This window comes from Vanellus vanellus, assembly GCF_965231255.1.
Source record: "Vanellus vanellus genome assembly, chromosome: 17".
In the NCBI taxonomy this organism is placed as follows: domain Eukaryota; kingdom Metazoa; phylum Chordata; class Aves; order Charadriiformes; family Charadriidae; genus Vanellus; species Vanellus vanellus.
Genome location: NC_138922.1, coordinates 10,252,566 through 10,274,699, shown reverse-complemented (window position 1 = coordinate 10,274,699; position 22,134 = coordinate 10,252,566). Strand labels below are relative to the sequence as shown.

At 42.3% G+C, this 22,134-nt stretch overlaps 1 protein-coding gene across 1 annotated transcript; it reads right to left on the bottom strand.

The window, feature by feature from the left end:
* Positions 1-7,498: 7,498 nt before the first annotated feature.
* LOC309678907 (meteorin-like protein) lies at positions 7,499-12,758 on the bottom strand (the record flags this gene model as incomplete). Its single annotated transcript, XM_082492104.1, has 3 exons — positions 7,499-7,896; positions 10,389-10,448; positions 12,425-12,758. The coding sequence occupies 3 exons, from the start codon at positions 12,756-12,758 to the stop codon at positions 7,580-7,582; spliced, it is 711 nt and encodes a 236-aa protein (XP_082348230.1). The 3' UTR covers positions 7,499-7,579.
* Between the last annotated feature and the right edge of the window lie 9,376 nt (positions 12,759-22,134).

The following is a 22,134-nucleotide window of genomic DNA, read 5'->3' as shown; positions in this document are numbered from 1 at the left end:
CCACAGGCAGTGAAACAAGCCTGCCGCTGTATTCCTGATTCTCTTTTTTGTTTGTTTTCTTTTGTGCTATGAATGACTAGAAATGATAGAATGAGTTTCTGTTACTTTGGAATGAAACAAGAAATGCGTAACTGAATTGCTGCACTTTGAAAACTGTTATTTTGGTTAGCTTCAGCTATCTTGGACATATCGAAACATTGGGGTGATACAACATTAGAAAACAATATTAGTTACAGTATGATAAATAATGCTTCAAAAGCCTCTTCAACACAACTGAAATATTTTTACTTGGGCAGTAACTATCAAAGCTGTACTGTTTTTAAACAAAAGGTAGATACAAGCATGTATTTTAATTAGGCTTCTCTTCTTAATACTATAAAGAAGCCAACTTAACCAGCCTAGAAAAAGAACTAATTCTGGTGTTAATAAAGCCATGAGGATGTGGAATGATTTACATATTAATGTACAACAGTGGGTGTTTCTCAATTTACTCTCAGAAAATACACTGATCTGTTTAAATTTAATCTTTTCTTCAATTAAACACATCAGTAAAATACTGCAGTTAGAAAAATAAATGCTTATGTACCTATAAAGCTGTTGATCGATCAGCCGTGTACTTCAGTATGTATACTATATGTTATCTCATATAGATGTATCACTAGACGTCCTTGTCAGGGCAGCAGACATAGGTTTAATGCCATCTGTTTTATCACTGTGCCTGTAACTGTTTTAGAAGTTGACTATTGTTGATCTTTTCAGCTGTAAAGTGAATTAATCGTGATATATGAATTCAATAAATACACATGGTAAACCCTAACTCTGAATGTTTTGTTCTGTGCTTAAAGTTGAAGCAAGCAGTAGGGAAGGCAGAAATAAAGTTGCTACAGCGTACAAGTAACAGGTCTTTTACTGCGTAACTCCCTGAGTTATGCGAGAACTGGGGAAGAAAGGAGACCTGCATAGGCTGTGCTATCCTCTGGACTGTCGAATGCCCTCCTGAACTATCTCCTTCACCTGAGCTATGCACTCTTTACCAGTAACATTGCATCCTAGCTGAGGATGAGGGGAACATCCTATCCAGTAAACCAAACTGGAGCCCCTTTTGGGTAAGCAAAAACATGGTCATCAGGTGGAGGAAGGACTCGGTATGTGCAATGGGATTGCTTAAAAAAGCCTTAGGTAATGTCCAGCATCTGCCAGCTTAAGTTACATCTGGAAGCAACAATGGGTGATGATTCCTAATATTACTCAGTGAAATCAAACTAAAGGGCTGGTGGTTTGCAAGCTGCCGCCTCCCCATGTGGCCAGTGGAAAGCAGCTCAACAGGGAGCTGCTCTAGTGGCTCAATAGACTTTCAAAAATTAGCCAAAACAAAAGCACCCACAAAACAAGTCAAAAATTGACTTTTCCACTTAAAGTTCTCCAAGTGAGTTAGGTTGACGAAGGTTTTGGGGCATAAGTTCTCTGAAGAGTTCCCAGAGAGTCAGACTACAGTATTGCTTGATCAGCATGGCAGGTAGTACAAAATCTAGGAAAAAAAAAAGAATCCTCATCTTCACTAACTGCTTGTCCCATGATGTCCCTGGGATTAAGAGGTCAATTAGGACTGCCAGAGTTTGGCCTCAGTTTCCAAAGACAGACAAATAGATATTTTGAGCCTGCATAAACTTGACTGTGACTACAGCCTGCCTGCGTCTTGAACTGGTACTGAAACCCCAGAGAAGCCAGCACTCATATAACGTCTGTTTTCTTACTTGCTAATGTAATTTCCTCTTGATTTAGCTTTGTGATCGCTTTTTCACAGCAAAAGGAACAACAGACTTGGACTCCAAATCATATTCTCTGGGAACATATGTGAAAATGTTTATCAGGTTATTTCCTAATACTTGTTTCTCTTCCTAAAATAAAATTGTATTTGGCTAGTGTTTAACAGACTGTGTTTCTATAGCCAGTTCTCCGACTCCCTCCCATGTCTCCCCCCCTTCCCAATTCTCTCCCAATTTAGTGACTGCTACTTCTCAAATAATCAATACGTCAGTTAAAAACGTGTCACGGTGTGGTCATTGTATGACTCCTATTCAGAGCCGGTGTCATTTAGACTTTCATTGGCAGCTATTTTGCGCCATTAAAAAGTTCAAGGCAGCAATTTGTGAATCTTGCTCAGCCAAGCAGAACTGTGAAAAAAAGGAGTTATTTCAAAAGTCAATTAATTGTGGTCTGTCAGAGTGCTCCTCATTCAGTTTTTTTTCCAGGCCTTGTCATGGGCTCACATCTGTCAGCCCCGTGTTTCCCAGGCTGCTATCAGATGCCATTACATTGAAAAGAATAGGTTTATTCACACCACTTGTTGGACTTTGTGTGGTAGACACACTTGTATATCATTTTACGGTGTAACACTTCCATTTACATAAAATACAGGCAATTATGTGAGTCCAGCCACAGCACTAAGGGAGGGTGGGAGGAGCCACAATTAAAATAATAAAAGCTAATTGAAAAGAGGGAGATAATTTGTGTGAAAATACCATCCTGAGGAATTCTTGATCCTCAATTAGTTCAATGGAATTTTAAGAAGGCAAGTTAGTTGTATTTTGTCTCTGTTTGTATCAAAGTTCTTAATGTTTTCTGATGTAAGAATTTGTACTTTTTACAGCACCTGTGTTCCATTTTAAAAATCAAGTAGTTCTTGGTGGAAGAAGGAAGTTTTAGGGTTTTTTTTGGTGTGGTTTTTTTTTTTTTTTTTTGCTTTAGGTTAGGTTTTTCCTCCAATTAAGAGGGAGTTTCCACATCCGCCTGTAAAGGAATATTGTGCTTTAGAAGCCGGATCCTAGAAATCCTACTTTTATTCTCCTGACTGCAACAAGGTAATTCGTATGTGGTTCCATTCATACAAAGTCGAAAACAAAGTTTTAGTTCAAATTGTCAGCAACACTTTTCAATGAAGTGTAACAGTTTCTCCTTTGGAGTCAGGAATATCATTATTGCAAAAGTAAATTTCCTAGGATTCAAGTCAAGCATTCTTTGCGTGAAACCGATACTCAAGCAGTTTGGCTATCCTTAATCTCGGCACTGTAACAGGTAAGGAATTTACAGTTTTTTTGTAACTTCTCAAGTTCGCAGTGAGGAGGGCTGTTGCTCTGTGGCACGCTGCGATGATGGGTCTGACGGCACGCCGGGAGCCCCTGTATCCCCTGGTGGCCCCTCCACTCAGTTCAGGTACTTGCCTATGGGCAACAGCAAGAGTATTCCTTTAACCAGTGAGAAGCCATTGCTCTGTCTTCAGGGAGATCATTTCTCAAACATTACTAGGATTATATCCTGAGACAAAATTATAAATATACTAAGCATGACTGTATTAATTACAGGAGCATGAATTACATCTTTCAAAATTATCACTACAGCCTACTGAAACCAAAACTCACCACTTTGAAATGGAGAGAAGCATTTAGAAAAACTATAAATATTCTTAACTCTGACTTTCCATGACTATTTTGGAAGCCTTGCTAGATTTCAACAGAATGAGATCAAGCCCATTGAGAAGGGAGAAAAGATAGACTCTTGGTCAAGGACAGAAAAAGAGAAAAAAATACTGCTCTTCCCATGTTGAAGTTAAGCATAAAAAAAATCTCAGTGCAGAATGAGCTCCTGGGAGAGGTGTTAAAACACGGTCTCTCTCACTGACAGCAGAAGGTATCGGATACTTGAGTCAGCAGCAAAGCTCAGCATAAATCCCCGATTTGGAGACTCTGGCACACAGCTCCTGTACCTTCCCCCTAGAACTGTCAAGGCCTCCGAAATCCATGGCTTTGCCATTTCACACTGTGGCAGAAGACTTACCGTCCTACTTTGTTATACAAACAGGGCTTTTATCCTTTTGTTTGAGACAGAAGTCGAGCCTACATTTCAGTGAAAAATATTGAAGTGTTTACCTTAAAAATAATAATAGAATTGGAGAAAGGGAGTGAATGAGTCAAACCTCTAACAAAGGGAATAACTCTGTATTCATGTACTTCATTTCCTACAGAATGGTGTGCTGAAAATTCAGTGCATTTGAAAGTGCACAGAAAAGGCAAGGTAGGGATGAGGAAAAGACCAGCTGCGTTCAAAGAGGGCCAAATCCACCCTGGTGTAAGCACGCAAAAACCCCATTCAAATCAATCAAGAAGACTTAACCCCCAGTGGCTATTCACAACTGTTACTTCATGGTGTTGGTCCAGTCATTCAAAGACTCATTAGAGATTCTGGTGGTTCTTTTGTCTTTCAATGAACGGGGAAAAGTCCTGTCCCTCTTTTGGTTCTCTATCTACACATCAGGCACAAGTCCAGCAAAGAACAAACGATTAAGTGCATAAAGAGCCCTGCTGCTTTATGAAATGTTAGAGATCAGAAGGATTATGGAAACGGCTTCACTTCCTTCCTGGAAGAGGTTGAAAGACTTCCGCTCGCACTGCTGAAGGGGAAAACATTCAACATGCTTTCCTCAGTAAAGAGAGTTCATTTGGTTAAGTTTAACCATAGTAAAGAAAGAAGATCACTTGTTTGCTTGCACTTGTTCACAAATGTGTTTTGACTGTATCTTAGGTCCCCCCTTCCCCAACTAGGTCTAGCTCAAATCTTAAAGTTGCCGCTATGAGAGCTGGCACTCAAATTCCACCAAGTGTTGTCTCTCACTGCCTCAAATCTGCATATGTGAAACAGTGATAGTATTTAACCCCTTCTGACCCAATTCTCCTGTTCGCAGAGTTGGAGAAATTGATACCCAAAGACTGAAAAAAACCAAGATGATGAACATGAAGATGCTTTTGGCAAACTTACTTTATTTTTAGGTACCTATTCCCTGAATACATGAATCACTGTGCTTTTGTAAGGCTGCCTGGCCCTATTTATCCATCTTGAAAGGAGGAAAACCCACAGAGTTTTTGAGAAACATTTGAATTAGGAGTTTGTTTAGTGTCATATGTGGTTCTTGAACACAAAATGACAAACTCCTGGGATGTGTACTTCATGTAATAGATCTCTGGAACCATAATGATTACGTCTCCTTTAGGATGTCTAGGGCGCTTTTGAAAGGTTTTGTCATCTGAGGAGAGACGAAGCAACACAACAGACCTTACATGGAAGACTGCTGCTTTATGGAAGATGTTGACTCTAGCCATTAAGCATAAATTATGGTCAGCTGTAGCTTAAACACCTTATTGCTGTTCTTCACCTCTCTTACTGCCAGCTCACCTCCCTATCTTTATACATTGGCTGCTTTTTTGCTTGTTTGAATGCTTCGTGCCTTTGATGCAATTGGTCTCTGCCTGTTTGCAGAGGGGGGAAATGAAGCAGCGTGGGTGAACTTGGGATACATTTAATGACACACATAATGAAGCAGTGGGCATTACAAGCTTCTTGCATAACATGATTTGTCTCTGTTCAACCTCTTGTTGCCTGAGAAGATAAAAACGAGCACATAAATGCAACTGTTGGCTGATACTACACATAAGCTAACCCTGCCAGTGCAAGGAAGAGTACTGCCCTTTAGTTTTTATTCTAATGTGGCTTAAGAAAGAACTCTATGGTTCAGTGGGAAACTACGTGAGGAAGATGCCAGGGAAAGAACATTGCTTGCTGCCTTCAAAACGAAGTACTTGGAAACCCACAGTATCACCCTAGGCCGACAGAGCTTAAAACACTGCGAGACAAAATTAAAATGCCCTGACCTAACCAGTTCCTTGCTGTGATAATGGCTGTCCACCTTGTCACATTAGTATCGTCACTGAAATTAAAGAGCATATGACCTGATCTTATGTTACTCTTCAGCTACTTCACTGCTCTTCCCCTGGTTCAATTTTTCCATCGTATCCCAACAGAAACACTAGCGGCTCTGCATCACTGTCAACTCATTGCCTCAATGTTAACTCTGTATCTACACATCCCCAAGTCTTGATGTTGGAAGAAACGTGAATGTAATGTAAACAGCAGTAGCACAACTGATTTTAGCACAGCAGAACTTTTTTTGAGTGTCGGTACTCTACATTACATGTTTTTCCCAGAAAAGTCAGAATATTTGTTTAAAACCTGAAACAAATGAAAATAAGAAGTTTTTCTCCAAAAAAGCTTTTTACTCCACCACTTGGAAACATGCAGGTACCTCTGCTAGTTACTGGTATCAAGATAGTTAACTCTATGCAATCAAGGGAGATTACAGTCAAATAGAATTAATATAGTGAGCATCCACGATAAGCTCTTCATTATTCTCACTGATTGCAAGGATTTCAGGGTGCTCATTGCAAGGCTGACAAGTCCACAGAGCTGTGGATTAAATCACTGGATCACGTGCATTTTTAAGTACATTGTTTCACTTCACACTGGGTTGTTTTAGTTTTTCAGCCACTCATTCACTAAACTACTTATTTGCTTTAAAAAGAACATATTATTTCAAAGGGATGATGCTCTATGAAAGCAAATATTAATTACGACATTAATGCTGTAAGAAATGGCTAAGGCCCCTTTAAAAGCCAAAAACCCACACCAGTTTGACATATACAAATACACACAAGAAGAAACGCAGTACCTCCAATCCATACTAAAGGAACATTCTTTATCTCCTATTTACAGTGCAAACACCAACCAAAGAAGAGTACTCCATTTAAAGTCTCAAATGTAGCACTGATCCCCAGCTCTCAAACCCCAGGTACTCGCATATCCCTGCACATCCTCCAACACTTCACAACGGCCAATTCGCTCGGCTCTGTTCTGTTGTGCACCAAACTTTAACGAGAGCTAGGTGTGGGCCCAGTACTATGAATACCAAATGCTACATTCTCACGCAGGCACTGATACAACCAAAACTTTTGATTATTTCAATTCATTTCCCAAACACCTTTTCTCATCTGGTAGGATATGGCGTTAGTGTTCATATTAGATGAAGTGCAGTATCCCTCATTGACCTGTTTCCCCGGGGAGCAAAAGCAGGTGCTGTCAACTGTGCAGACATCAACAGAGCGCTGCAGAATTACATCAGCTGTGATTTTGCCCCAGAGGGTATGTTAATCTCTCTGCTAACATACAGAAGGCAAAAACCTGGCAAAGCTGCTAACTGCCTGAAGGTGTAGTAACTATGGCTAAGACTATAGTTAGCATTCATCTTGGAAACTTGGGAGCGAGGAGGTGGTGAGATGGCCAGAAATTATCTTGTTAAACAAAGGCGGCAGCCATTTGGAAGGGAAATCAAATAAAGATGGGGGAGGAGAGAAAAAAATCTAGAGAAAAAGCACACACTATGTACACAGAACAAAAGATGTTAGAGAGATTTTTGTAATACTGAGCACAAGCTGCTTCCTAACCACAAAAAAAAGACATTTCAAAATTCAGAGTTATTTCATGTGTCAAAGAAGATGTGAAAAAGGAGACACTAATGTAAATGTGGATTAAAAGTCATAGTTCAGCGGGCTCACAGAGCCATTAACTTCAGAAAATTCTCCAGGCCCCAGCGTTGGTGCAATTGCTAGCTTTAGTCCGTGTTGTCTCTACTTCAGACTCGGTATCCAAAAACTGGGCTGAAATTTTTCAGCTCTCAACTCCAGTTTCACTCCTGTCAGTCGAGCTGAAACTCACATGGGTTTGCTCCTCTTTCTCTGGCAGCCCGGTAAATGAACATGAAATCTTTAAACCGAGGAGCACAGCCCAACCAAGCTTCGCCAAAATGTTCATTTCCAGTGAAAAGGAACACTCCACCTCCCTTCTTCACCTTGCACTGCAGCAGGGTTCGGATAGGGCCTCGCCAGTCACCACTTGCTTCATCCTGCTGGAAAATTCTGTTTTTCTGTCTGTAGACTTTCTGGACGCTGACATCAACCTGTGACATGTGGTTCTCTGAATCGTGGGAAACATTTCGGATAGATCCTTTCACCACTAGATGTGAAGAAGACAGGAGGTGGTTATGGAGCAGCAGGCAAGCAGGTCAGGTACTAGGAGCTCACTGAATGAAATAATTGGAGAAACAGGTCTGTTATGCCATTTGCACACCTACCACCAACAGACAGGCACGTTTCTGAGCTGACATTGCATCCTTTACACAGAGGATCCCCACACAGACACTGCTATGTGCCTGGAAGCACGCTTTATGACTATTCAAATCAGCTACATCTGAGGAAAATCATAACACTTGCTTGAGAATACAAAGCAACAGTAAAGGATAAAAAAGCATGTGGAAAAGAGGTCAGCTCAGGGATTCAGTATTTTCAGTCTCTGTTCTAAGACAATGACTGTCACAGACTACCTCCTTCCTGTCTCCAGGAGACTCTGAAGTTTTTTCTTTGACAGCAGTAGAAGATGTTGATCCAAGAAGAATTAGAATATGATTTGTTTGGAGAAAAAAAATAAGAGCTCGTTAAACATTTTTCAGTTAAAGGTTTGGGATTTTCTTCCTCAAAAGAAAGTGGCATTCGTCCATCATTCCATCAAAAGACACTTTGGAAGTTGATGAACAACATACAGATCTTTTAAAGTGGCTTTATCTGAAGCCTTATTTAAAATCACATAGCATATATCTACCTGCTTTTCCCAAAATGATCCTAGCTGTTTTCTGGGAATGAAAAAATAATAAGCCATAGTCTTTCTGACTGAAAGCATCCATTGCATCAACTGTACAGAGACTGAAACATCCCATCCGACTGTACTTGCTGGCCTGAACCCATCTTTCTCATTCTCATCGCCCCCATTTTTCACAGCAATCAATTATTCTTCTATTAACTAAGTGAAGTTCAATCCCATACCCAGAGAAGGCTCAGAAGAGACATGCCACCACTTGAGCCAAGAGCTCTTGTGCAAAGGAGAGCTTACCAATGCAGCAGGAATGTCACCATGCTTTGCCGCAAAACTCTTTCATTCAGGTACGGAGAAGTCAGCAACCCAAGAGGCAGAAAAAGTTTATTTCTGAAGTTTCTAAGAACTTCCTCATCTAATTCAACTTCCGAGGGAATCCACAATTTTGCGTAACAGATGTCTCTGCTCTCCGTCTCCCTCTTTGTGTGATCATTTTTAATCAGATACAGTCAAGTCTATTGACAAGCTATAATGCACTTGTTCCCGGCGCTCCAAGTTCTCCTGTGCTGCTCAGGGCCCAGTGACTGAAGACCTCCATCTTAAGAATAACTATAAAGCCCCTATTCACTCCCAGGGTCATTTACACTTTCATTAGCAGCTATTTTCTCTAATCAAAAAAGTTGATGATAGCGATTTGTGAGCTTAGGGCAAGGAAGTCAGGCCATAAATAGAGTCAGTTCAAAGGGCTATTTCTTCTGGTCGGCTGCTGCTGCGAGCGTAAGTGCCCCCATTGTGTGCCTGGGCCTCCACATCTGTCAGTCTCTGGTCTTTCAGGCAGCGTGGCGTGGCGGGAGAGCGCCTCGCATGGGAACTCATAACTTCATCAAGGAGAAACAACAGGCTGGGTTCCATCAATTAATTTAGAAGAAGAAAGCTAAGGAGCACTCTAAGAGAAGCATGCTCTAAGCTCGGTTTTTGTATTAAAATCACGTGCCAGCATCATTGTGCCATCAGCAGCCTTGAAGCGTGACAACCCTAGTAGGAAAGCGGTATTTGGGGCTTTTGTTTTAAATGTTGAATAGGAGTAAATATAGTTCATTGTTTTATTTCTTTACATAGGTACATTTACAGCAATATAGTTGTGGCCACATTGAGAGGCAGCTCAACAGCTTCAGCTATTGGACATAATCAAAGAGGTACAAATTTTCATGTGCAAAACTATGGGAATAAAATGAACAAACCATGATCACGAGAAAAAAAGAAAAAACTTTATACTGCATTATTAAGTAGAGAAAATGGAAAAAGCTTTTAATTTACCACCAAATCAGTATTTCTTATTTTTTCTTATCTTACGTAATATTAACTGCTTTGTTTTCTCACTAGGCATGAAATGGAACCAGTACGTTACTGAAGGAAGTTTAAATCACCTGAAATCCTTAGCTCAGTTACAAACGACTCACGACTTCTGTAGGAAAAGAACTAGGAAGCGTGCAAACTGTGAGGGGGAGGATGAAGGGAATAAAAAGAAACATACCAAACATGAACAACCTGTGTGTGTACGTGTGCCGACACACATGTGACTTTGCTACCCGTGAGAGCCAGCAGCACACTTGTGGGAATTACTCCGAGTTCAGTGTTAGATCGTAACCTTTCCGCCCACGGGAAATGAGGACCATGAAACGAAAGCTTCTCCCTTCCAGGTTTCATTTCTTTTCCCCATTCAAATTCTTTTTCACCCATCTAGTTCCTTTCTCGGATCAGAGAGTATAGTCATGCCACTATTTTAAGAAAAGAAGTAAATAAATCCAAACAGTCAATGCATAATTAAAGGCCGAATGACTTCCCTTTAGTCAGCTTACCAAAATCACTGCTGCAAATGGCCATAAGAAGTTCCACGTTGTCACAAGGACGGCACATAGCTAGAAAAAAAGAACAGTTAGTTACTTACTATACTATGTATCATTGCTGAAGGACTGGTGAATTACGGGAAGAAACGGGGCAGAACTACTACCTTAATGAGCATTATTATCAGATGCAAACCCAAATTCTTCTTATGCAAATACAACCGAAGCAAAGAAATAAGCACAGAGGATTTGAGTCATAGAGCGACAAGAGGACGTGAGAGCATATAATCCCTTTAACAACTGATGAAACATGCAAAAAACAATACAGAAAACACAGCACCTGGCACATACCCACTCATTTTTCAACTTCAAATTTTGTTCCGTTTTGACAGAAAGAGGGGAAAATCCTCCTATATTACTTCTGGATTACAAAAGACAAGAATAAAGACAAGCTTCTATGCGTGTGCTGGGAGCTACGATGACTTCAGACAGTGTGCGGCTCCACAGCCAGGGAATCCACCCCAGCTCTGCCTCCTGAACCGTTAGTAATCCAGCGTGGATGTGATGGAATTTTATTCCAAGCGTGGGGTAGCAGCACGAGTCATTCGATATCTTAGTGAGAAAAGAAAACACCCCACATCCCCCCTGAGGCCTTCATGAGTCCAACGCCAGGTCGTGGGTTCACTGAATCATCAGGCTCTGTTCCCCCCTTACCGTAATTTGTTATCCCCGCAGTTGGCATCCACCCTGTTTGCTATCGAAAGCCCCTGTCTTGGGTACCGCCCAATCAGGCCAGTGACCCTCTTAAGCACTCCCTAAGATAAGCACCTTCCCGGAGTTAATGCCACGAAGCTCCAGCAAACAGCAAAGCAGCACCTTGCACAAGTTAACAGAGGAGAGAACAACCCCAAAGTGCCATAGTTGTTCTTTTTATTTAACCACTCAATTTTAAGGGCAGCTTTTTGCCATTGCAACACAGCCTGAAGAGTGCCCTTTTGAACAGGTTTGCCCGGGGTATTCTTTGTTGGGGCAGCGGGGATACAGTGGCAGCAGTAGGTGGGTCCTGATTTTTCAGAACTGGGATGGAAAAAAGCCTTTTTCGACCTCAGTGCTCCTTGGATACATAAGAGCGTGTGTGTGGATGGGATAAGCATTATTAGGTGCAGGATTATATTGCTGTAAGAATAGGTAAATGAAGTTTCAAGCAATTTAGATGGCTAATCCTGCTTTCAAAAGATCATTCTAATTTCCAGAGACTGTCTTGGGGCCTTGAGTTCCTGATGAACTTAAATCCCTTCTGATCGTGGGACTTAGGCTCCTAAAACCCACTCAGTGAACGCGGCCAGGGGCTGGGGACAGCCATGATCACAGTGCATATGTCCAGGACCGAGCTGGCCGCTAATGGAGAGACAGTTTCTCATTATATTGCAGTGTTCCCTCCCACGCCTACAGGATGCCCCTTAGAGTGGAAATCTGAAAACATTTGTCACCCACCAAACAGTCAGCGAGCTGGCAGAAGGAACTCCTTTGCAATGACAAGCGCCTCAGCCTAAACAGCTGCTGTCACCAGGGACGCGCTGCCAAGGTCAATAGATATCAGATCATAGAATCATAGAATGGTTTAGGTTGGAAGGGACCTTGAAGATCATCAAGTTCCAACCCCCCCCCGCCATGGGCAGGGACACCTCCCACTAGACCAGGTTGCCCAAGGCCACGTCCAGCCTGGCCTTGAACACCTCCAGGGATGGGGCCTCAACAGCCTCTCTGGGCAACCTGTGCCAGTGCCTTACCACCCGCACAGTGAAAAACTTCTTCCTAATGTTGAATCTAAACCTGCCCTCTTCCAGTTTAAAGCCATTCCCCCTCGTCCTATTGCTACATGCCCTAGCAAGAAGTCCTTCCCCAGCTCTCCTGTAGGCCCCCTTTAGGGACTGGAAGGCCACAATAAGATGTTTCCGGAGCCTTCTCTTCTCCGGGCTGAACAGCCCCACCCACGATGCCACCTCAGATCTGCCCCAGCAGCGGAGCCCCAGCGCTGGCCCTGCTCTTACCTTCAACCAGCGCCATCTTTTTGAAGTCGGGGCCAGCAGCGCTCTGGTTGCTCAGCAGCTCATACTGGAAGCTGGCCGTCCGGCGGCTGATGTCCCTCTGCGGGCTGGCCTGCAGGAAGAGGGCCACTCGTTGCGGCGTGTGGGCACTGAAGCAAGACACGTGGTGGGGTTGAGCCCCTTCTGCCTCGCTTACCACCAGGTGCAGCTGCCCAGCGCGTTCCACGTAGATGCTGGCACCCTGGAAGTCACTGGCGGGCTTGATGCAGACAGTGGTGTGCCGGGCACTGGAGAGGTTGGGTTCCAGGACGACGCGCAGGGCTCGCGCTGGGTACATCCATTCCAGGGAGCCCTCAGTGCAGCGCAGATGGACCTGCTCCACCGCGCGGGAACGGGGCTCCCAGCTCAAACCGCTGCCAAGACAATACCATCAGTCTGTCACTACCGATACCCACGGCGCAGGCAGAAGAGCCCAGCAGTCACTGCCACCCTGGCTGCCCAGAGATACAGGTCCTGCGCCCAACTCTGACTCCGTCCTAATGACTCTAATGTTAACTTCCTCCAGCTGGGCTCCTGCCCTCCCTCACCTCCCACCACAGCTGCGGGGAAGGGAGGGGGATTGCTCACACCTGGGACGTGAAAAGGAGCCTCAGCCCCTTCCCCCCACCTGCAAATCCCCGCAGCACCCAGGAAAATGAGAGACGGCAACTTCTCTCTGCTGAACAGCAACAAGAACTGGCGGTGTGCAGCACTGGCCAGTGCTCAGCTCCATGGAAAATCCTGGTGGGGCTGAGAGCTGCTGGCTCGCAGTGGGAGCTGCACAATGAGTACGTAAGTTACATCTGAAAAATTGGGGTTAAAAGCCTAAATTTCCAAAACTACTTTTAATGCTTCTTGTGGGAGAGATTTTTGTTGCGGACAGCTTGGGCCTTGAAGATCTGATGCTCTGTCCTTCAACAATAAGTGGTAAACAACATTGAAGAAGTAAGCAGAAAGCATGAGGAAGTTGACTGAAGAAGATCCGAAATTGCGGCAAAGAAGAGGCCAGTCAGACTGATAATAAGGGTGCGTGGACAAACAAGCTAAGCCTATCAGAAGACAAAGCAGGACTCTTAACAGTCGCGTGAACATGCAAAAAACTATATAACGCTAGCTTATTAATGGATGTAGGTTCGGTTAGACATGCTACTTTGCAGAACCACACTTCATACCACACCTTTTACAATGTACGCAGAGAATGGTGAAAAAAAAATAATCAATAAACACAGTGTTAATTGTTCAACAAAACAAAAAAGGGGGAGATGTGGGGACTGAGGCAAAAGAAGGCTTAAGTGCGGTAGAGCTAATAGGGAGGAATAAGCAGCTGCAGCACCGTTCTGGCAGACGATGAAGTTGTGTGAAGCTACTCCCCAGATAAAGAGGTGCTGCTCACATGGAAGAGAGATTCCCTTCTCGGTGGGAACAAGATCTTTTAGAGTACACGATGGTGTAAACAAGTAAAGTAGAAAATTACTGGCTTTGGTAGAAAGGTATATAAAGAGCACGCTCACTTAATAAAGCTGATTTTGATCCTGCATATCAGAGTCCGCGTCTTTCAATCACCGCACCTTCTGATAAGGTTTCGTCAAGAAAAGGCTCCTAATCAAAGCAGGCTGTGCTGGCCCTGCTGCTTCTTGCTCAAGCCGGTGCAATTTCATTGCACTGTTGCTTTTGCCTCCCTCATTTATAAAAATCGAACCCGTAATAGCAGAATTAGCCAAAGGAAAAGACATCACAACCCAGCGGAATGAGATAAAATTTTTGATAAAGCTTCGCCGCGTACTTTCCTACGAAAATCACAGAAGCGCACCCGCCAGCGCTGCCGCCCTCCTCGGCTGCCACCGGCCGCTCCTCCCCGGACCGGGCGGGGGGGAGGGACCCGCCGGCCCCGGCGCACCGTTTCACGGGACGGCTCCGGCCCCCGGGCCCCCTCCGGGCCGTCACCCGCCTACCTGCCCCTCCAGCTGCAGTAGTCGGCGGCGCCCGGCCGCTGCCCGCCGCCCGCCAGCAGCAGGAGCCGCAGCAGGGCCAGCAGCCAGGGCCAGGGCCAGCCCCGCGCCGCCGCCATGCCGCCCGCGCAGCCGGCGGACGGGCCGGGATATAAGCGGGGGTGGGGGACGCCGGGCCCCCCCCGATCCCCTCCTCCCTTCCCCCCGGGTCGCTCGGCTAGCGGCACCGGGCGGGCGCGGGGCCACTGGGAGGAACACACCCCCGAAGGAGGGGGGGGAGCGGTGGTACAATGGGGGTCCTGCGCCATCAGCAACACCGAATTGCTGTTTTCTTACCGCTTTCTACACCCCACGGGCCAGGCAGGGCCCCTTCCTCTTTAAAATATTTAAAAGTGATTAATAACAGTTTCGCATTGCAGTTTAGGAACAAACAAAAATGGTGTCACCGTAATCAAAGCAAACATTGAATGATTGATGGAAACTCAATAGTTTTAACTTTTGCTTTCATGGGTACCTTTCAGGGGTCCGTGCACAAGAAAGGACAACGGCCCGCAATTATCACACCAAAAGCCAGGCTGTGCCTGCCAATAATTAGATTTCTATATGCATTGCCCTTTCCATATTTTCAATGAACAACACGAGGAGCTGCTCTTCTGCAGTTCTGAGCGGGCCAGGCTCTTTTCTGCAGCTCTCAAGTGTGGAATCGGGATTTTGCGGCAGGCTGGGGACAATGGCACTCAGCACTGCTGGGTGGCACATGCTAAGATTTGCCGGGCATTGTTCCCCCTCCGTGCGACAGCGCCCACGGTCACCAGCGCTCTTCGGCCATCTGTTACCTTGTGGTTAGCAGCATGTTCTCACATTGCCTACAGATGCACAAGGAAAGAGCAGCAGAGTTTGTCTGTTGCATTTCTGCAATTGGAGCTTTTCCTCAAGAGGAAAATACACCTGCTAGGGGAGATATGCTGAAACCAGAGTTTTAGCCCTCAAGTGTTTTAACACCGGACTCCTTGAATCTTATTTAGACACCCACACAACCACTTTACTTTTCATTCACCAAATATTTTACATCTTTACTTTTATTATCAAAAGACAGAAATAGAATTTCAGGTTTGGCTTCCACTTTTCCAAGATCCCGTGTTCTTCCCCACACGTACCTGTGGTGTGACTTCTTAGACAACTTTTGGTTAAAGTCTGGCTCAAGTTGGTGCCGTGCACGGTTCACTCCAACAGTTCTAAAAACATTTAAAAATTCATTAAACCCGGATTTTGTATTAACAGTGCCCAGTGATACTCAAAAGCTCTGTGAAACTATTGTCTTACCCATCTAAGAAAAAAACCTGCTGAATATCTATGCTCTGCCCCCACCTTGAATGGAAAACAACACACAAATAGTCTTTAAAAGGTTTGATTGTGGCATAATATAGGCGCTGAAAGGCCAGAGCCTGTTCTCTTTTGTGCAAATGAGATCGCCAGCCGAGAAGAGGACTTGGGGAGGGAACTGACACTATGATGAAGCGGCCCCATAGGAGGATTTATTCACTTCCAAAAGCCCAAACTCACCCATCTGCTGCCATCAGGAGAAAGCATTGAGCACTTGATCTCTGAACATTCTCCAGCAGCAGCATTTCCCCTTTCTGTGGGAAGCCTTGTGTGCTTGCGCTCAGCAGCCCTCCCACCTCCAGTTTACATTAACTCCACATAACACCAAAACATCTGCCCTTAAAACTCTTATTTAGAAACTGCTCTTTACAGATAAGAAATTTGTATGCCTCTTTCCCCCCGTAGACTAAACAAAGAGCGTGCATCACAAACTGGTTTGAGATCCCAAATCACTGACAGCATGGGTGAGAAGGAACAATCTAGACATTTCATCTCGCCAGTGAAGCCTGGGGTTTCGGAACCACTGTAAACACATCTGTTACAAAGCCCCACAAATTTGGTGAATACACTGGGGAAAAGGATGATCCAGAAGGGGACAAGCAGATGCCGAGACATCTTTGTAGGTTACCAAACAGCACTAGTTTTACCTCTGACTGACATTACCACATTGCCTGGAAATATTTCTATGTATCTGAGGTTCGAAACGCTTGGACTTCGCAGCAGGGATCTCAGGCAGAAACATGGCTGCAGCGTTCGACAAAATACAACTCTGTTCTCAAAATGACCAACCTTCCCATTCTCCAGTTATCATCACCAAATTGTTACAGAGTTGAAAACTCACATTTGCTTTTACACATAGTGAGGAACAGCAAAAACTGAGTTTAAATACTTTAATCCACACACTTTAATCTACAGAGAAATACAGTACAAATAACAAGACAACAAAAAGATGCATTACGAAATTCAGTAACAGAGTCAGTGCTGCAAAAAAATCTGTATTTACAAACTTCTGTGAAGAAGATGGAGCAGATGTTTCTCAAAAGAGCCTCTGGGAGCTTAAGTCACAAGAGATAGACCCCAATACAACTGACTGAAGACAAAAATTTTCTTCAGTTTCACTGGTGTTAATGTGGACTACCACCACAGAACCGGTGGAGTTCCGCGACTTCACCGAAGTTGCAGCTTCTTACAGACAGAGCCTGACCCATGTACTCACATAATACACATCACCCACGTGTAATGATTTGAGCAAACATCACAATTACAGGGGCCAATGGTATTATCGTCCGCTTCAGAAACGCTGGATGAAGCCAGCGAGGGTGCAGAGACTTTTGGGACATCCCATAACCACACTTCCTGTGGCTATGCAGCAAATAAAGAACACCCTTCCCGATCTCATGACTCGGAGTTTTACCGTAATACTTCCTTATCCTCTCATTTCAGCCTGCCTTCTTTTAAAAAACAAAGCAAAAACAATTGGGGATTTGAAAACACCACTTGGTGTCAAGAAAAAAATAGCAAATTTTGACTTTAAACATTTCTATTGGAGGTTCAATATTACCTTGGCTGGTTCTTTTTTTTGCAAGTAAGATCTCGTACTTTACAGCTGTGAGCAGTGGGGTTTGCTCTGAGTTTCTGTTCTCCAAGAAGAGAGGCAGGAATGGTACAGATGGCTTTTGCTTATGTTTGGGCACTAAATAATACATATCTCAAACTGTACCATAAGGAAACAACTGTTCTGTCAAGAGTACAGATCACTCCTTCCTTACTGTTCTGTGGAAAACCAAGAAATAATGGATCCCAAATGTCGCCTTTCTCCATTGAAAATAACCCTAAGATATTATAAATTCTACTTTTTGATCTATTACTTGCATTTAAGCTCATTTTTCCCTATTTAGTGCAACTTCAGAATATATGCATAAACACATTCAATACAAATGCCAAGTCACAGCATCACAGTATTTCCAAGCTAAAGAATAACTTTTAAAAATAACCCAAACAACTGTTAACATGCTGGTATTTTCTTGTAAGTAGTTATTACCAATTTAAAGTTACAGCTCTTAAAAGGAAGATTTTTACAGTATTCTGATCACTAATTACTAAATAGAAGTAACTACTATACATATTGAAGTTACAAGCTACAAAAATAAAAATCCATTCTGTTTAACTATAAAAATCCTAGAAAGAGAAGATGGCTGGAGGTACTCTAAGGATTACAACAATTGGTAGCAGACAAAATGGCTTTTGAGGGATGTAAACTTTGAAGATACCGAATGCAATAAACTTGCAATGTAAGTTCCCACTTACTCTTAAATTATTTTTATGCTGAAATTAACAAACAAGTTGCAAATGAAACAATGCAAAAAATTAATTACATACAGCAATAAGGGTATACAGCACAGTAAACAGAGCAGTATTAACGAGAAACAAAGTACAATTTTGAATACATTCATACTTTTGAGCAGTTAAGGGCTGGATTCTCAGCTAATGTAAGTCCGCATAACATCACTAGGTTTAGTCAAGGCATGTGGCTTTACTCCAGCTAGAAGTCTCTCCCTGAGATGCCCAAAACCTGAACTGGGTATTCAGCACTCTTAGTGACATAAAGAAATTGTGATCATGCCATGCTTTTAGAACTGTGGCCTAAATGAGGTTGAAATAGAGAATGTGTAAATTCTCTCAGTATACTTAATTGCTAAATGAACAAGTGGTCTCTGTTGTCTCATTCCTGTTTTCAAGAAGCAGCTATCGTTCCTCAGAAAAAAAAGTCAGAGCATTTTTAAATAAGTGGTTCACATTCAACAGGATCAGTTATGTATTAGTATTTTTGAATCTCAAGTTATCCTAGTTTACTCCTAAGTAAAGGGTCAAATCTTTTTTCTTTTCTAAAAGGAAGAAAACTGCTAGTAGTCAGTATGAAATACAGAACAAAAAAAGGATTTTCAGTTAGAACACATGCAAAGATTCTTAACTGTCTTACTCTTGGCCATAGATTAACTAACTAGGTTACAGTGGTGCTCTACCAAAAAGCATTTGTTGCCAAGTAAAAAAGACTAACTACTAAAAAACTGATACCATTATGCTGTTCACATCTAAGGTACAGTGCTTGAAGGTGTGGGGGTTTTTTTAGTTGGTTTGTTTTTTTTTTTTTTTTTTTTTTTTTTTTAACCAGTGAGATACAATAGCATACACTATAAAAGCTGTGAGCTTCAGTGCAACATAGTGCAGAACTGGAAGGAACTGCCCAAACTGAAACCAGAACCTTTAACTATCAGTCCTCAGAACCTGTGGAGAGCAGGGGGGTTCCTCCCCAGCAGCAAAGAGCAAAAATTGTACTTTCAAAATAGATCAGGGGGACCGGGAGCCTTTGCAGTCCTTTCTAATATCTTCCAGGTGTGGTGATGGTGACTGAAAGAGTCAAACAGGTGGGTTACTGGGCTAAGAATAAACTGTGTGAAGCCGTTCCAATTTTCTTTTCTTTTCTGGCAAGCTAGCTGGTACGACAGAAGAGAAGCTCACTATCCTGATTTCAGCAGAGCTTTTGATAGTGTCCCAAATGACATTTCAAGCTGGAAGTGAGCCAGCATAAAATGACTAATTAAATGACTGAGGGAAAGAAGTACTTACCGAGTAGTTGTAAACACTATCAAGACAAAATTGTACGGGGGAACAAATTCTCAACCTGAATCAGCTGAAGAAATTTTTAACTTACTCTTGCTGTGAGCATTGCCTCAACAAGATGATTTTCTCCCAGAGTGTTCAAATATGGTAGCATTTTCTTTTGCAACTAGGAGAAACTCAAGTCTGTTTTCTGAGAGCAAGTACTTAAAGCTTCTAACTAAAGTAAATGGTGTTTCAAGTTACTTCGTGCTTAAGAAAAGCAAGACCTGGAAAAAAAAGCCCTATGAAGGGGCAACATCGAAAGTGAACATATAAAAAGTATCACATGCATAAATTATGCCATACAGTCTTTACATTATGAACATGCAATTCATAACAACGCTAGGTGAGAAAAATGTTCAAATTTGAACATAACCCTAAATTCATTTGAAACAGAAGTATTGCCATTGCAGTAGGAAGAAAAACACAAGACTATGTTCTTTAATAATGGCAATAATTCCAAAGTGCTGTGAAAGCATGCTCCAAATACTACCCTAACCTGCTTTAAACACCAGGAACAATTGACATACTTAGAAAAAAAAAAATATGTAAGTGAACACCATTCACCTCAGCTGTTTTTGAAGATGAAGAATGCAAGTTTGGACTTCAGATGCCTTTTTGAAAAATCCAGATATGGAGAAAGATCCAAATTGCAGATGGTACTTGAAACAGTTTAACCCTGCTATGAACTGTGGAAGTGAAAGCACAAAGTAAAACAAAGCCTACCACAACAAGTTCTACGCACATGAAAATATTCATACCCATCCTCTCAGTGTGTGTGTAAACAAGTGAGGTTTGAGCAAGGCAGGAAGCCAACTCACAGAAAGGCTCTCCATACAAGTTTAGGTTTTTTGTATAGCATGTCTCAGGACTGAGAACCTACAAAGGAAGTTATCGAAATCTGACTAAACTTCAGTTAAGCTAGCATATGCAGCAGTAAAACTTAAAAATAAACTTCGTGAATTCACTTTTGAGCACTTGACAATTGTTGTTATTATTCATCCTGTACATTTTACACAAAGCTATACAGTATGAAGACTGCAAGAAGAAACTATTAATTATATGTCTTTCTGAAACATCAATTTCACTATTTTTCCAATGTTGATCATTAACAGGGCAAGGGAAAATTCTTCATTACAGGATGTAAGATCCAGCTGCAGCATACCCTCTTCTGGATAGAGAATGTACTGCAGTATTTTTAGGTTTCCAATCTGTTTTCAGAAGAGCTACAGAGCAGGTATTTGTACTGGTGCTTTATGCACTTACAACATTAAAAAAGCATGTAACAGTTTTACAGTCACAACATACACGACAACATTAAGCAGCTACAGCTATACTACAAATTAGAAAAGTTCATTTATGCTAGCATTAGAATCTCGGAGCCCATTGCTGACGTTTGCTGTCTGCAGTTGGACTAAAACTTAGAACAGTTTCATAAAAGTAGCTCCAAACAGGCTTTAACCCAATTTGCAACATGCTGGAAAGGAGGATACATGGAAGTCAAAGTTCAGCATGTTGGAAACAGCAGGACTTCCCAACAAATTCTAGTGCTAACACTGTATGTTTAAAATGAACTTTTTTGGGTTTGTTTGTTTTTTTTTTGTTTGTTTGTTTGGTTTTTTTTTTTTTTTTTTTTTTTGTTACACAGATGACAGCTACATATCATTACAATAGAAGGATGACCCCAAGTCTGATTGGGAACTGGACGCTTCAACCTTACAGAGTATTCTCCATACTGTAACTACAGCTTTACAAGAGGCTTCCCCACGCTCACAATGGCTACGTTTGCAACCTATCATTTGCTGTAATCACTAACGGTCAATTTGTGAAACACAAACTTCTTCACTTCCACATGCAAGAAGGGGATGATCTGTTCAATACAAACAAGACCATTTACCAGGGGGTTTCCCAAACAATGGCCCATTTAGATGCTACTTTCACTTCTAATACTCCTTTGTTTCTCCAAAAGGAATGATGGATTTACATTTCCCAAAGAGGATTTCACACACCCAGGACTGGACTCCCAGCAAGCTGCAGTAAGTGGGAGGATCTTGCCTGCACAAACACAGTATGTCATCAGTGGTACCCACTGAGGCAAAGCACAAGTAGAGACGCTGGCTCACCTACTGTAAAAATAGGAGACTTTCAAAGTCTTGGCATCGATTATTTTTTTTTCTAGATGTCAGGAGTTGAAAGAGTGACTTTTTTTAACAGTTAAAGGTTCTTAGGCTATAGAACAATTTGAATAATCATCTGACCAACTTCAGATAACTCTTTAAACTGTATTATGATTAGTTTAGATAAAGTAGCCAGTGGTGTCATTTCTCTTGAGAAAATACTGCCTTTCATAGCACATACCCTGCTTTTCCAGACACTTGTAATTTGTTTGTAAACAATAGTTACATAAGAACCATAGCATAGAACTTAACTATTTTTAGGATGCTGATGGTTATAAGTTATTAAAAAAACCTAGTAACTAGTAAGATTTTTGAAGCTAATACAAATTGAACCTGAGAACTACAAAAAGAAAAAAAAAAAGGGGTAGTGGACCTGTCTAACATAGCACACTTTTGGGTATTTTAAACACTTTTTACATAGATTTAACTATTAATTTGTTCTCTATATTTACGTACAATAAAATAATTAAGATGAGGTGTATAATCATAAACTTGTAGAATGGTT